Genomic DNA, 13,162 nt, shown 5'->3' with positions numbered 1-13,162 from the left:
CCCAGGGAAAGACTAGGACATGAAAAAGAGGTTTGTGACAAACTACTCAGAGAGCTGGTAGCTGGGAGATCACCTTAAGAAGAACTTCCCCATAGACCGTTTAAAATTTAAAGCTGCTCTCTCAAATAGCACACAAAAAGGAAACCAAAATCACAAAATACTAGCATATTACAGCCATGGGAATTCTAAGAGATGGGAGAAGATGGTCAAAATCAAGCAAAGCTAAATTATAGACTCGTCCAGGTGGTGATAAGTGCTGTGGAGCAAAAGAGCGGAGAAAAAGGGGGTGCCTGGGTGGCTCATTTGGTTAAGCGTCAGACTTCAGCTCAGGTCACGATCTCACGGTTCGTGGGTTCCAGCCCCGCATCGGGCTCTGTGCTGACAGCTCAGAGCCTGGAGCTGCTTCGGATTCTGTGTCTCCCTCTCTCTCTGCTCCTCCCCCACTCATGCTCTGTCTCTCTCTCAAAAATAAATAAATGTTAAAAAAAAAAAAAAAGCAGAGAAAGAGTGCCTCTCCCTGTCACAGGCTGAATGTGACCCCTTGCCTAAGCATGGCCGAAATAGTTTAGGTGTTTGTGCAGTGGTTGGTTTAGCACCTGACTCCCCAGCTGGAGTACAGACTCTGTGAGAAAGAAGGTGTGCTTTGCCTTGTTGGTTGCTGAACCCACACCCCTTGTGGACACCTGTACCGAGTGAGTACTCCATAAATGTGAATGAATGAGTGAGTGAACGAATGAATGAACACAACAAAGAGTTGGCAGTGGGCTCTGGACTTGAACGAGAAGTTGAAGCTGGAAACAGAGTGTTAGGAGCATGAACCCTGAAGGCCATAATCAGTCATGACCTAGGGTGAGACCAGAAGGGAGAGGCAAGGAAAGCCCAGACTGTCTTAGTCCCTTTGGAACTCCTACATTTGGAGCATGGAGGGATGAAAGGTTCGAGCAGGCGGAGAGGTCACAGGGTGGCTAGTGGGAGACCTCATCCAAGAAGCAAAGAGGGCTGGCATGCAGTGCCAAATGTTGCAAGGAAACAATTGTAGGGGATGAGGAGATCCAAAACCCAATCCATCCTCCCCTTCTGGAACGTAACTTCCATATGGGCAGGGATCTTTGTTCAGTGCTGTATCCCCAGTGTCTCAAAGGGTGCCAGGCACGTACGGTGTGCTGAATAAATGTTTACTGAATGAATGAATGAATGAATGAACGAATGGTTCATTCTATGAGAAGTTTAAAATTAGCAGGGTTATCTTCTGTGATATCATGATTTGCTCTCCTTCCTTTGCATTTCTGTTTGGCAGAACAGGAGGGAAAGGGTGAACTAGCCAGTGGTTCTCAAAAGGGGTATGTGGTTTTGCCCCCGCCAGGGGCATTTGGCAATAATCTGGAGATAATTTTGGTCATCCAGCATGCCTGGGTGTGGAGGTCTGAGATTCTGCTAAACACCCTTTGATACACAGGTCAGTCCCTCTTCCCCAAGAAATAATTCTCGGGGCCCAAATATTAATGGTGCTGAGTTACGTGATGCCCCCAGTTACATGAACCCACTGGGGATTGTCAAAAGCCCAGGCAAGCTCTCCACGAAGCCGTCCACATGAATGTCTTCTGTCCTGCGTCCAGCAGCAAAGCAGCTGAGTTCTCGCTCAGTGAGTCTTGACGTTTTTGGACTCAAAATCCTTTTCCCTGTCATATCAATGATCTAGAGGACCAACCCGGAAACTTTCAATCTTTTTCTTTCCAATGCCTGGCATATGCCCAGCATTTTAATTAAAAGGTAATTTGAGGTTGGTCAGTTATGATTGGTTCTCTTTAAAGTTCAATTTAAAATATAATTTGTGGTAATCATAGACAAATTTTGACTTTCCCCATAAAAATGTGACAAAACACTGTTTAGATTTAATTGGAAGAAAAAGCATGACTTTAGACCAATTAAAAAGTGACACTGCATCACATTTTGTTCTGAGAACAAATGTATATTAAAATGTAGATTTAGATTTCATTATGTACTTAAAAAAAATCTAATGTTCATTGGGGTCCCCTTACATTTGTTACAGCTTTTGTATTATTTTTCCCAGGGCGTGATAGAAGAGTTTCAGGCTGCTCACATACAAGCACATTGCAAATCCCACATGAGAGATGCAGGCTGTCTTTGGCTCCAATGAAGGAAAAGTCCAATTAGATCTAGCCAACACCATATTTTCTTCTTCAGCATTGTTTTTGACATTCTGGAGTCCTCTTAGTCAGATGGATGGGAACTGCAGGTCTGATGGGGTTCCATGGGCGTGAATGGCTAGATAATCATCACTTATGGGCCACCCCCTAGTTCTGGCCTGAGGCTTTGAGGGCTAAGCCCAGGCTTGGTACCACTGAAGAACTCCCCAGCTGATGTGACAGCCAGGTTTCTGCACCTCTTAGCTAGTGCAATGAACTCAGTCCATATTCAGCTCATACCTGTTGCTTTCCATACTTGGACTATTTTTGTGGGTTTTAAATGCACATCTAAAACCATAATGGAGGGGCACCTGGGTGGCTCAGTCAGTTAAGTGTCCGACTTCGGCTCAGGTCGTGATCTCACGGCTTGTGGGTTCGAGCCCCGCATCGGGCTCTGTGCTGACAGCTCGGAGCCTGGAGCCTGTTTCGGATTCTGTGTCTCCCTCTCTCTCTGCCCCTCCCCCACTTGCGCTTGCTCGCTTGCTCTCTCAAAAATAAAGAATGAAAAAATTAAAAAAAAAAATGAAGATGGGTTTGGGAGGTCTGGGATCAGGCTTAAAATCCTAACAAGCTCACGGGGATACTGAGTAGCGAGAGTCTGCAGTTCTGTCTCCAAGGTGGACCGTGGGACCTAGCTCGGTCACATCTCTCTGCATTGACTTTGTCCTCATGCTTGTTTCCTGTTGTTCCACAGAAATGGAGAGCCAGTGACGTGACCCACACAAAAGACTGTCGTGTTTCACGCTCCACGTTAACATGTTCAACCTCTGCGTTCCCTGTGCTTCCTGTTTTTAACTAGGTGTCCATCCTGGGTACAAATTGACCATCAAGGACCAAGATTAAAGACAATTTAAACTGTGCAACCACCCAGACCGCCGAGGCCGGGTGACGGCTGGCGACAGCGGCTCGGGAGCGAGTGAGTCACACTGGGGCATCCGAGGCTGTGGAGTCCGGCTGCTGCGTGTGTGCCTTTTGCCCGGCCCTCGCTCGATTTGGGAGTTGTTTAGAAATATTTTTAAATAGTTATTAATTTTCAAAGTCGATATTGGAAAAGGCATGTTGCTGCTTGCACTGCCGTGCCTGGATAAACTTTGTTAGTCCCTGGGGCTTTGTAAGCCTGGGGAGGAAACCACAGGCCAGTGATTCTTAGGGGTTTTGGGTAACAGGCTCTTTTAAGAATCTGATAAAAGCGGGGCCGACCGGGTGACTCAGTCGGTTGAGCCTCCATCTTCGGCTCGGGTCATGATCTCACGGTTCGTGAGTTCAAGCCCCATATCGGGCTTGCTGCTGTCAGTGCAAAGCCTGCTTTGGATCCTCTGTGTCCCCACCCCCCCTTTGCCCCTTCCTGGCTTGTGCTCGTGCTCTCTCTCTCTTAAAAATAAAAATTATAAAAAAATCTTGTTAAAAAAAAAAGAATCTGATAAAAGCTCTGGGCAGTCTTGCAAGAAATGCCCACATTTTCACATATGTGAAAATGCCAAAATGTCAGGGGTTGGTTTCTCAGATGCTGGTAACCAAGTTCTGACTCTTGGCCACCCCCTTTTCAAACCATCTTAAATACTCTTTTTTTTTTTTAAGATTAAAAAAAATTTTTTTTAACTTTATTTTGAGAGAGGAGAGAGAGAGAGAGAGAGAGAGAGAATGAATCCCAAGCAGGCTCCACACTGTCAGTGCAGAGCCCAACGCAGGGTTCAAATTCATGAACTGCGAGATCACACTGAGCTGAAATCCAGAGTTGGACACTTAACTGACTAAGCCACCCACATGCCGCTAAAGATTTTATTTTTAAGAAATCTTTGCATCTAACGTGAGTCTGGATCATAATCCTGAGATCAAGAGTTGTGCGCTCCACCGGCTGAGCCAGCCAGGTGCCCCTTATTATTATTATTATTTAATTTTTTTAACATTTTATTTTTGAGACAGGGAGAGACAGAGCATGAACAGGGGAGGGTCAGAGAGAGGGAGACACAGAATCTGAAACAGGCTCCAGGCTCCGAGCTGTCAGCACAGAGCCCGACGCGGGGCTCGAACTCACGGACCGCGAGATCATGACCTGAGCCGAAGTCGGCCGCTCAACCAACCGAGCCACCCAGGCGCCCCGCCAGGTGCCCCTTAAATACAGTACTCCTGATTTCTTTCCCTGAAACTTAGTTCTGGTAATGCTTCTCTCCTGCTCATGTTTCCTCAATAGCTCCCCATTAGCCACATCAGTATTTCCCCCCATTTGAATTGGCTGATGTTGGTCCTCCCATTTGAATTGGCTGATGTTAAAAAGACAGGTTCCTGGGCCCCACATCAGAATCTCTGGATCAGAGTCTGTGGCTCTACAGGCAGGGTCATTTCCTGGAGTTTATGGGCCAGACATTCTGACCTCAGAGGTTCTGTTGTGCCTCATACCAAGTGAATAAAGTACACCCACAGGCCAAATAGACGTTTTCTGTAGTATTTTTGGAAAGATGTTGGTAAACTTTACAAATCTAAGTTTTGTTACAAATAATGTTGTTCCTTTTCTAGAAATGTTTATTACAATTTCATATAGTTATATAGGAATTATATTACAGTTACAGCCAGTGTTATCTTTTGTAGTGTTAAACACTTATGCATTCTGAGTTTTGCAGTTTGGGGGGTCAAATTTGGGAAATGATGAATTTCTTTCAGTTCCCAGACATTTTTGTAGGCCCTTGAAGAGCAGGTGGATTGTTCAGCTGACACCCAGCAAAGCTTAGCTATCCTGGGTGGGGCCTCTAATCTGATTTTTTTTTTTTTTAACTCACGACCCTCAGATCAAGACCCGAGCTGAGATCAAGAGTCAGAAACTTAACCAACTGAGCCACTCAGACGCCCCTAGAATTTTTTTTTAAAGTTTATTTAAGAGAGAGAGAAAGAGAAAGAGAATACAATTGGGGGAGGGGGCAGAGAGAGAATGTGACACAGAAGCTGAAGCAGGCTCCAGGCTCTGAGCTGTCAGCACCGAGCCAGATGCGAAGCTTGAATCCATGCGCCTTGAGATCATGATCTGGGCTGAAGTCAGACGCTTAACCCACTAAGCCACCCAGGCGCCCCTAGAATCTGAATTTTTAACAAGCTTCCCAAGAACAGTACGTTTTATGAATATTTAAACTAGGAGGATTTAAGGGAGTCCAAGAGAAGAAATGGCCAGAGCCTCACACGATTTGCTAATTCTGAAACAGTGTGTATCTGCTGAAAAGTTAGGGAGCTCGCGCTTCGTTTCCAAGCCAGGTGAACAGTAAACTGTATTTTGACACTCATGCCACAAGGGGGCAGCACCCAGGCTGGTAAATAAGGAAGCAGGTCAATTGCAGAGCTAGTTGGTAGAATGTTCAGTTCCCAAATAGACCATGTTTCTTTGTCCTATTTATGGGTGAGCTTTGAATAGGCTTTAAAGTAGTTTTTGTGGATTCCTGTGCAGCTTTAGCTGACCAGTATTCATTTCGTCTTGCTAACACAATTTTAAGGAACATTGGGTTTGTGTCGGCTTGTCCCTGTGGCAGAGGGTGGGCCTTGGTTGGGGCCAGGAGAGGGAGGTGAGAAGGGAGGAAACAGGAGAGGGAACGGGAGGACAGACAGAGTGAGGAGGCAGAGAGGAGACTGGGGGTGGGGGAGCGGTGGGGGGGAGAGGAACCGAGAGCACAGAGCTGGGAGACGCTTCTCATCGAGATCTGCTCTTCACCGTGACTTCTTGCAGGCTGACATCTGAATGTTTTAGCTTGTGGCTCAGCCCACTCTGACCTCACACCAGCCTTCCAGCCCTCCCTCCCCTCTGCTCCATCTCATCACCTGCTTGCTGGCTCAGCCGTCCCACTTCTCAGAACGTTCTACCATAGGGCCGAGTCCCTCCTGTTAAGCGAACAGGTCAGCGTATACCAGCTCTCAGCACAGGCCTGGCATAGAGACAGCACTGTTATTCCTGCTCTATACAAGGCCTTTGTTGCAGCCAAGTGCTCCTACCTTAGGGCCCTCATATACTCTGGGTGCCCCCACCTCTGGATCCTGACTCCTCTGTTAACACGCTGCTTCAGATGGCACCTCCTTTATGAAGCCTTCCCCGGCCCCCGTGGGTGTGGGCGGGGTGGGGAAGATTTGCCAGTCCCCCAAACCTGTGACTCTTTGGCCAAGCCAGGGGTGGCATTGGCTCCTTTCTGCCTCGCGTCAAGGCCGTGGGCTGGTTTTCCACTCCTGTCAGGCCACCGGCTTCCAGAGCACAGGGTGTCTTCCTGATTACTGTCGTGTGCCCCGCGATCCCCACACTCGACACTGCATATACGGATCTTGGTAAAACGAACTCTTTAAATTGGAAATGTACAGGTTACCTGGTGGGGAGGGCAAGGACGGAGAGCTTGGGTTCTGGAGGAAACCCTACCACTTTTTAGCCTTGCAAATTTCCCCCAACCATCCAACGGACACAACTATACTTTTATCTCCGGCCTGAGATACTGAATTAAGAGTGTTCTCAAACCTCCTGTCATGTTCACGGATAACCATTTTGATTACAGATGGTGGATTACTGATGTTGCTGGCTTAACTCTCAATAATCTCATTGTAGAATGCTGGAAGTCCTTAAAAGGCAAGATATCTCAACAGCCTAGCACAGGACCTGCATATCAACCTATAGCAGGACTCTTACTGTTTTATCTTATTTCCTGACTGTGGTCTTCTGTGGGTTGGCCTCCTGGGTTGCTGCTAGAAGCTTCTGAATAGCCCTTTGCTTTGTAATGCAATCTTACTGATTTAAAACTATCATTCAAGGGGTGTCTGGGTGGCTCAGTCAGTAGGGTCCAACTTCGGCTCAGATCGTGATCTACCCCTTGGTGAGTTTGACACCCCCCCACGTCTGCACTGACAGCTCAGAGCCTGGAATCTATTTTGGATTGTCTCCCCCTCTCTGCCCCTCCCCTGCTGGCAGTCGGTTTCTCTGTCAAAAATAAACCTTAAAAAGCAAAAGTATCACTCAAATCTTGTTTGCTGAACACGAGTTTTGTAAGACCTTGTTATAACCCTCTACCTCCCAGATTAAAATCCTAGTTTCAGGGCAGCTGCCACTGGCTCAGCCTTTCACCAGCCTTCCCCCACACTTTACCTTGTTCTAGGCTGGCCTCTATACAGACTTATTCACAAGGCTGACCAGTATCTACAAGAGGCTAGCAATAGGAAAAGTGGATTCTTCATGACTACTCAGTAGTTTGAAGCCTGTATTTTACAATCTGCAATTGGTACCAGTTCATGATCCACATACTGACAGAATTTTAATAGAATGAATCACATTCATTGTTCTTCTGTAAGGGATGGCCTGACCTTTTTCTTAAACTGCTTTATAGTCCCGTAACTGTTAACCCTATAAACGTATCCCCTGGAAAAAGCACTTCTGTGTCCCTCCCAAGGGTCTGAGGATCAGGTTAAATCCCACACCACGTCTGTCCCTTGTTACAACCTTTAAAGGCAAGATCCTGTCACTGAGGGGACTCAAGGGTTTCCGACCAAACTGCTGTATCAGTCCACAAGGGGAGTTCCTCCATGGCCATTGAACCGGGATGGCCCAACGACCACCAGTGAACCCGTCCACCCTGCAGTCCCTCCTTTCAGGACTCTAAGGACACTGCAGCTCTGGCGACATGCAAGGGACAGGTTCACTGAAGGTTTTCTTGGCCTAGAGGTTGAGGTCCCCATTGGCCTGCAGGCGTAGACTACCCTCCACTGCCCCTTTCTGTGGTTCCTTCCCACGTACAAGACTGACTATACATAAAATACAATCTGCAAATCAGGTGTTTCTGAAAACAAGTTTTATTTAAATAAGGGCTTAAATACATTACATAACATTAAAACTGAAGGAAAAAATAAACCAAAAAACCAGTCTGTTACTTCACATGGCATTGGGCAGCTGCTGCTAGTAAGGTGCAAGCTCTACAGCCAGCTACAGGACTCATACATCGGTTTGAAGTTTGTTCCCTTGTCAGAAGTTTAACTCGGACAGAAGGTTGGCCTCACATTCTGGTGTTCGGACGTCAATTAGCTAGGATATGTCTGGTCAAAAAGACTTTGGTGGCAAGTCAGACGTCCTATCGCACCTTGCTAGAGGGAAGGTGGCCGCTCTAAGCTCCGCCCGCCCGGTCAGGTTGGAGACACCAGGGATCTTTCTTTGACTACCAAGACTCCCTGTGGCAGCACCGCTGCTGTGGCCGGCTTACCCCATCCTGTCCTCTCAGCTCCACCGCGGGCTGCTCAGGTGGTGACATTCTCTTAGGGCAGGGAACTCTGAAGAGGGAGAGCCGAGGAGCTTCTGGCCAGACATAGCCGGCTGTGATCTTGGGGCTCTGGGCTTGACCGAAACATGACGTTACTGCTTGGTTTCAGGCCGGACACTGCCAGGCGCCTACTGCTTGACCTCTGTTTAAATGAGGGACTTCAAGACTAGACAGCATGGCTCTTTTCAGTTTATTGCATGAAGGAGTTACACTAGTCCAAGTTAAAAGCAGACCCCAAATGGTTACATTATACAAGCTGTGAGGTTTTTAAACTTGTGACAAGGGACAGGAGGGAAATTCTACTCATTGCAAAGAAATCCTCACTTAAGCTTCAGTGAGCCAAAAGCACTTAAAACCCATGAACCTTCAGCTGGTCGTCCTTAGCCAGTCCAATCTGCAAAGAAAAAAAGACAAAGTTATAATAGGGGATCAACCCCCCCCCCCCCCGCCCCCGATTTCTGATGCCAACAACTCTGTCTTCTTGCTCCTACAGTGGGCAAGAGAAGTCCAAGAGCCAAGGCACACACCTCAACCACTAGGAGCACAATGGTTCTTAACTCAGGGTACTCAGGAAAGAACGAATGATATAAGAGGATTTTAGCACTTAGGAACTGGCAACCAGACATCATGTGTATTCTAGTATCTGTGTGCCATTTAAACGTACATCTTTAAAGTGGTCACCAGGCTGACTCAGTCAAGTAGAGCATGCGACTCTTGATCTGGGGGTTTTAAGTTCTAGCCCACGCTAGATGTAGCGATTACTTAACAAACAAAAAAAGTACATCCATATACGAATTAAATAAGGCAGACAAGTCCCTTCTGTTTTTGGGAATACTTATCTACTTCAAAACTCAACTGTTTTGCTTAGTCTTACAATACCAACTTCTATGTCCTCAGGAGACTGAGTATAGAGTAGGAAGGATCGGACATGTAGACAGGGTAGAGGCACAAATGATCATCACCCAGTGATGGAACTCACCTCTACAAGGAACTGGCATATGTTCTTGCGCTGGTCACCCTGTAGCTGAATTACTTCTCCATATTCTGGATGCTCAATTACAGTACCATTGCAGGCAAATTTCTGCAAGCATGAATGAAGCAAAACAAATTAGACGAAGTGCAGCCCGAGTGCACCAACAATTCCTCCTGAGAATAAAAGTGAGCACCCCTCCTGAGCAAGTTAAATGTGATATTCTTACGATCTCACCGAATACCTACCTTCTTAAACGCCTTCACTAGTTTCTTTTTATCGTAATCATCAGCGATCCCTTGGACAGTAGTAAGGGTCTTCCTGCCGTTTCTCTGTTGAATTCTTATATGGATATAATCCTCAGTGCCAGCAGGAAGCAGATCATCACCCTTACTTGCATCAGCAAAGGGGTCTGGGAAGAAAGATCAAACTCGGTTAGAGCTGTTGGGGCTCAGGTGCCATTGTCACCCTCCCAATGGATCTTTTGCGCGCCCAGAAAACAACTACTGAAATCGCCAGGGCTGAGATCAGGTCAAACAAGTCCTTGTTGGCCGTCCCCGGAACGGGTCAGTCCGGGACGGCTGGCTTCCCCAGCGCCGGGGGAAAGCCTGGGCCTCTTGCCCCAGGCCCGCCCTCGGAAGCCGATCACGTGCCGGGGGAGCCTGGGACGGCAGGCAGTGCCCCACCCGGCTGATGCAACCGGCCGGAACCAAAGCTCCAAGGCGGGGCCAAGCTTCCCGCCCCATTGGCGGGAGCGTTTGTCACTTAGGCCTGGCACCGCCTCTCACTCCCGGGTCCGTGACAACGGCGGTGACGTAACGGACGTGACGCAGGGGTGGCGGGAGGGGGCGGGTGGGGCCCAAGGCGGCCCGGGAGCCATTAGTAAATGCGCCACCCGATAGACACTGGGACTGCCCAAGGGTTGCCTCCCTGCCCGCTCCTTCCGGTCGCACTTAAGAACCGACCCCAGGGCCCCGGCCGGGCCCCGCTTCCTGCGAGCGCGAATATCTTCCCTCCTCCCAAGTTTACGAAAGCCCGGAGCGCTGGCAGGTTTCCGGGCCCGGAGCACTTCGCCACCCCACCCAGGCCTTTCTCCCCACGGGACTTTTCCGCGGCTTACCGAAAGAGTGGAGGTTCTGGATAGCGGACATACGATACGATTCCTTTTCCTCGGTGGAAACGGCCTGCGGAAGGCGGCGGCGGGAGAAGGCGGGCAGGGGGGACGGAGCGTCGGGAAGCGAGGGGGCTCAAGGGGGAGGCTCCTGAGTCCTCGGCGGCGGCTCAGTGACTGGGGCGGAGGGGCGGTGCCTCTATTCACTTATATAGCCGCCCCTGTGACGCCAGCGCGCTGCCCTCACGTCCTGGCCCCACCCACGATGTCGTGGCCCCAGCCCCCTGGCGCCGCCGTTTCCGATTGGTCCGGGGGCGGGGACGCGAGACGGCGCTTGCGCAGGAGCTCTGCTGCGGGAGGGTGTCCTCTCGATTCCGGGAGTGGTAGAAGGGGAAGGGAAAGGTTGGTCCGTCTAGGCGCCTGCGCAGTGCGGGAGGAAGGTTTTCAGGGCTGCGGAGAAAAGTGGCAGAGGTTTCGGGAGAGCCTGAGTCCTCTGTTCTCTGGCACGTTCCACCTTCTTGACCCTGTTGCAGCCCTGCCTGCTTGGAGAAGATTTTTCGTGCGGTAGATTGGCACCCTTTAAATGGGATTTAGATGCTGAACCTCCCAAACGCGACACAATTCCCACTATCATGCCCACCCAGTTACCCACGAACTCTTTCTTTAGGGCAGCACTTGTATTTAATCAACAAATAATATAATCCAAACCTTAACTAAATCAAGTATTGTTTAGATGAATCTAATCTAAAACTGGATTAATCTGCTTTAAGTATGTCATTTATATAATCTACGGAAAGAATGCCCACCTCATTAGCGTGGATTCAAGGGAGAGTAACTCTGGTTCTGGGGGCAAAGAAGAATTCAGGCACCTTAAGGGGTCCTGTGTGCCCTCCAAATTGTGTGGGGGAGAGCCTTCCCAGAGTGGTCAAAATATTTTCTTCAAAACAGTCAACCATTCTTGCTTTTTCAGTATATAAATTGAACTGCTCTGTTGCAAGGGAGAATAGAGTGGATTTAGATTCCAAAGACCTCCAGGGGCCATTCAGGTAAGATAAAGGAGTGCAGACAGCCAAGTGTGATGTAATGGGGTGTGGAGGGGGTCTGGGTGAGAACTAGAGGCTGTAACAGCTACTCACCTCCAGCCCATTGTGCTGGATCTTTTTCAAGACAACTTGGACCCTCTGATATTTATACAAAATCTCTTGATTTTTAAAAAAATGTTTATTTGTTTTTGGGTGAGAGAGAAAAAACTTGAGTGGGGGAGGGGCAGAGAGGGAGAGACAGACAGAGAATCCCAAGGAGGCTCCGTGCTGTCAGCGCAAAGCCTGATGCAGGGCTCAGAACTCACGAACCCATGAGATCATGACCTGGGCTGAAGTCAAGGGTGGGATGCTCAACTGACTGAGCCACCGAGGCGCCCCGAAAATCTCTTGATTTTTAAATATTGCCAATAAGTTGAAGTTTGGGAAAACAGTAGACAAGTCAAACAAAAAAAGTGTGTCTTGGCCCCATGGGCTGCCTGTTTAGACCCCTTGACAGTCAGGGTCACTGGCCACGTGGAATCTAGTGGGAGAGAGATCATAGACAAACCTGACGGATTGTGATAGATGCCAAGAACAAGCAGGGCAATGTGAGACCCAGCTGATACTTAGGGGTGGTAAAGAGCCCATTGTGGGGCAAGGTGAGAGCCTGCCAGATGGGAAACCCCGAGGAAGGAAAAGCTAGGTGTATTTGATAGTTTGTTTTGATGGCGTCTTTACTAAGTAAAATTTTGGTTAATAATTTGACTTCCTTGATACAGGAAGTTGGGAACCATGGCTAGACGCATGGCTAGACGCCTCAGTCTCAGTCTCCTGTCCATCCCTTCCTGCCCTCCACCTGGGAAGCTCTACCCTTCTAGACCAGGCTGTGCTTGACAGGGGGTTTGAGGAGAGAGTGAATAAATCCGAGTATGCACACATTTTGTTATACAAAATTTTTATTTTTTTTAATATGAAATTTACTGTCAAATTGGTTTCCATACAACACCCAGTGCTCATCCCAACAGGTGCCCTCCTCAATACCCATCGCCCACCCTCCCCTCCCTCCCACCCCCATCAACCCTCAGTTCTCCGTTTTTAAGAGTCTCTTATGTTATACAAAATTTTTAAATTAGCAGTGTGGTCCAGCTTATCTTTCCTTTTAGGAAAAGATCCTTTCTGCACTATTTTAAAGAAATCCTTTCTCTGCTTTGCAGTTTATAAAGATACTCTTTTTTTGGTTGTTGTTGATTGTTTGTTTTGAAAGTTTTGAAGCTTTACTTTTTGGAGCGCCTGGGTGGCTCCGCTGGTTGAGGGTCTGACTTCGGGTCATGACCTCACAGTTTGTGGTTTCAACTCCAGCTTCGGACTCGTTGCTGTCAGCTCAGACCTGCTTCAGATCCTCTGTCCTCCTCTCTCTTTGCCCCTTCCCCATTCACACTCTCTCTCTCTCTCAAAAATAAATATTAATTTTTTTTTTTTTTTTACTTTTAACATTTAGGTGTTTAAGCCACCTGGAATTTATTTCTGTGTGTGGTGCAAAACAGAGGTCTAATTTTTTTTTTTAAACCTATATGGCTAGCCAATCATTCTTG

The 13,162-nt window shown here is 48.1% G+C and overlaps 1 protein-coding gene across 1 annotated transcript; it reads right to left on the bottom strand.

The window, feature by feature from the left end:
- Positions 1 to 7,988: 7,988 nt before the first annotated feature.
- EIF1 (eukaryotic translation initiation factor 1) lies at positions 7,989 to 10,744 on the bottom strand. The gene is made up of 4 exons (XM_027048871.2): positions 10,558 to 10,744; positions 9,686 to 9,849; positions 9,447 to 9,548; positions 7,989 to 8,861 (listed from the first exon to the last, which is right to left on the bottom strand). The coding sequence occupies exons 1-4, from the start codon at positions 10,586 to 10,588 to the stop codon at positions 8,817 to 8,819; spliced, it is 342 nt and encodes a 113-aa protein (XP_026904672.1). The 5' UTR covers positions 10,589 to 10,744; the 3' UTR covers positions 7,989 to 8,816.
- Between the last annotated feature and the right edge of the window lie 2,418 nt (positions 10,745 to 13,162).

The sequence above is a fragment of the Acinonyx jubatus genome, chromosome E1 (genome assembly GCF_027475565.1).
Source record: "Acinonyx jubatus isolate Ajub_Pintada_27869175 chromosome E1, VMU_Ajub_asm_v1.0, whole genome shotgun sequence".
NCBI classification, from domain to species: Eukaryota; Metazoa; Chordata; class Mammalia; order Carnivora; family Felidae; genus Acinonyx; species Acinonyx jubatus.
This window is presented reverse-complemented; position numbering and strand designations above follow the sequence as displayed.

Coding starts and splice junctions, on each gene's coding strand:
- EIF1 (XM_027048871.2), bottom strand. CDS start 10,588: ATGTCCGCTATCCAGAACCTCCACTCTTTCG. Junction 9,850..10,557: donor CCAGAACCTCCACTCTTTCG/GTAAGCCGCGGA, acceptor CTTTCTTCCCAG/ACCCCTTTGCTGATGCAAGT. Junction 9,549..9,685: donor TAGTGAAGGCGTTTAAGAAG/GTAGGTATTCGG, acceptor TCATGCTTGCAG/AAATTTGCCTGCAATGGTAC.